This window comes from Myotis brandtii, unplaced genomic scaffold (assembly GCF_000412655.1).
Source record: "Myotis brandtii unplaced genomic scaffold, ASM41265v1 scaffold430, whole genome shotgun sequence".
In the NCBI taxonomy this organism is placed as follows: domain Eukaryota; kingdom Metazoa; phylum Chordata; class Mammalia; order Chiroptera; family Vespertilionidae; genus Myotis; species Myotis brandtii.
In genome coordinates, this window is record NW_005366456.1 from 1427645 (window position 1) to 1430107 (window position 2463).

General features: G+C 48.8%; 1 protein-coding gene across 1 annotated transcript in view; it reads left to right on the forward strand.

Annotated features, from left to right (window-relative positions):
* Window positions 1-2362: 2362 nt before the first annotated feature.
* Window positions 2363-2463, forward strand: part of LOC102245735 (calcium-dependent secretion activator 1-like) — a gene marked incomplete at its 3' end in the record, with an annotated part of 117686 nt that continues 117585 nt past the window's right edge. The window contains exon 1 of the mRNA XM_014546134.1: window positions 2363-2428. Coding sequence (XP_014401620.1) covers window positions 2363-2428 — 66 coding nt within the window. The remainder of the gene's footprint in view (window positions 2429-2463) is intronic.

The following is a 2463-nucleotide window of genomic DNA, read 5'->3' on the forward strand; positions in this document are numbered from 1 at the left end:
CCACAAATCATCACATGCTCCCTATCTAACTAAATTCATTTGTGTCTTAAACACGATCCCTTCTTTTGGCCAAATGGGTTATTATTTCAGTTCTTTTTTTTTTCTTCTTCGTTTCCCCCTTACCTGCCCACACCCCATCTCCATAACACTTTGTACCTCATTTGGTCCCTTGTTCTATCACTATGGCTTTGCAAATCACTTTTCCCATTTGTAATATCTTCCCTTTGCACCATCCATGCATATGGTTCCTTCCTTTAAAATGTAGCTCTCTTCTTTGAGAAATATGTGATTCTGTTTCATTTTCAGTTACTTCGTCCATGCAAGCTTTTAGCAGTGTACTAACTTGGATTTGTTGGTATGTTGCCTTGAAGTATGTGCTGTCAGCTTTTTTCACCTGTTTATGTTGTATCTCCTAAAGGAGATTATAGACTCTAAGACAATGTCTTCTAAAAATTGCATCCACCCTAAGTGCCTAGAACAATGTTCACCCCATAAAAAGTGCTGAAAAAAAGTTATTGCTCAATTGTTTGGCTTGCTACATTTTCTGTTCCAGGGAAACCAGTACAACATACTTTGAACATCTTTTATGTCTTTAAAATTATTATAACGTGAAGACTGCCAAATTGTAACCATTTCCACGTCACTGGATTATTTATTTTAAATTGGTAGAGAATGAATGATGACCACAAAAATTATGCCCTTGAAGAGAGTATGGTGGTAACGTCAAATATATTACTTAACTTAAAAAACCAAACAGGGGTGGTTAGGGTTAAGTCGAAACTTAGGTTTATTTTTAGTTCTCAAAGAGACTAGTTAGGGAGCTTCACTTGAATATCAAAGCCTCTAGCAAACTCGTGAAGCATTTGAAGGTACATAAAGACAGATGTGATGTAAACTTTAAATTCCCACTACACATTTACAACAACTCCCATCAGTCCCTCGAATAATTAGATCATTAGAAAATACATAAATATAGCCCATGGGGTGGAAGGAGGGGGGTGGAGAGAAGTCTCTAGATAGCTTAAGATCCAAGGGTGGGGAGTGTTGGTTTGTTTTCAATCCATCTGCGGGTCGCTGATTAGATTCAGCACGCTGGCCAGCTCCGCTCTCGGCGGATTTATTGGCCTAAGAGAGGAAGGAGCACAGGGAGGAAGGCACCATCTGCTGCTTTTGAATTAATAGATAACTGGGAGCCAGGGATGAAGACAGTGCGACAGAGTCATCGTATTAGATGTTGATGCCAACGAGTTTTCTTTCTTTTTTTGGGGGAGGGGGACTTTGTCTAATCTCGGGGTCCCCAGGCCTCTACACGGATCCTCCAGCGAGCTAGAATGGAGAAAGGGCTGAGCAACCAGAAACCCTTCTGTTTCTCTGCTTGGCTCATCACGGCAAGAAAGTGTTCCCAGTTCTTGGAAATGAAGGATGTTCATCAGCTTTTTTCGGGTTAGGCAAGACGGGGATTCTACTTAAATGAGTTGAGTTGCAAGGCCGATACACAAATCCGCTCTCCTCTGATCACTGTTATTTTAACGAGAGTGGGCGTATGCAAAGCAAATTGCTGGAGTCCGAGTTTACACAGGTGGGACCCATACGCTGCCCACGCCCCAGGTGCGAAGAAGACGGGAAAGGAGGTAGACTCTTTACCATACGGCATCTCGCTGGCTTTCTCTTAGTGAGAGCTCTGGATTTAGCCTCCTCGCCAACAAGTCATCACTGGGTAGCGCATTTCTTCCTCCCCCAAGAACTTTTGTCCGCGGGAGGGGGAGAGAGGTCGAGGCAGTGAGAGCTGAGGATCAAGGAGGAAATTGTCCACAAAAGGAAGGGGGAGAAGAGGGCAGGAGAGCGTTAGGGTAAGTACTGAAGCTCTGAGACTCTGGGGTCGCTCGCGCTCTCCGCCTCCAGCCCTCTGCAGCCACTCTTTACGCCACGGACACTGGAGAGTTAAGCCAATAAACACGTAAGCGCCGCTCCCTCCCCAATCGGCAAGTTGCCTCTTCGGCTCTTGGCTGCATCGACAGCTTGCAACACTCGGCATCTTTTCTGCAGGCGCCTCCTTCAGCGGCTGCAGATGGCATCCGGCTGCGGGCTCCGGGCTGGCCATTGACTGTCCCCTTTGCCCACCGCGGACCCACGGACGCACCTCTCTCTTCCCTTCCTCCCCTCGCGCTCCTGGGTTTGAGCGCAGCTCCGGATCGCCGGGCGAAGGAAGCAGTCGCGGCGGCCGAGGCTGAGCTGTAGGGCGCTCGCTCCCTGATTTGGGGAGAAGCGCCCATCCGGGAGAGCCGACCCCCAGCTGCTCCAGCGCCCCCCATCTTTTGCATCCCAAGTCGGGGCTCCAGGGACCCCCTCTCCAGGCGGCACCATGCTGGACCCTTCGTCCAGCGAAGAGGAATCGGATGAGATCGTGGAGGAGGAGAGCGGCAAGGAGGTGCTGGGCTCGGCCGCGTCCGGCGCGCGCCTGTC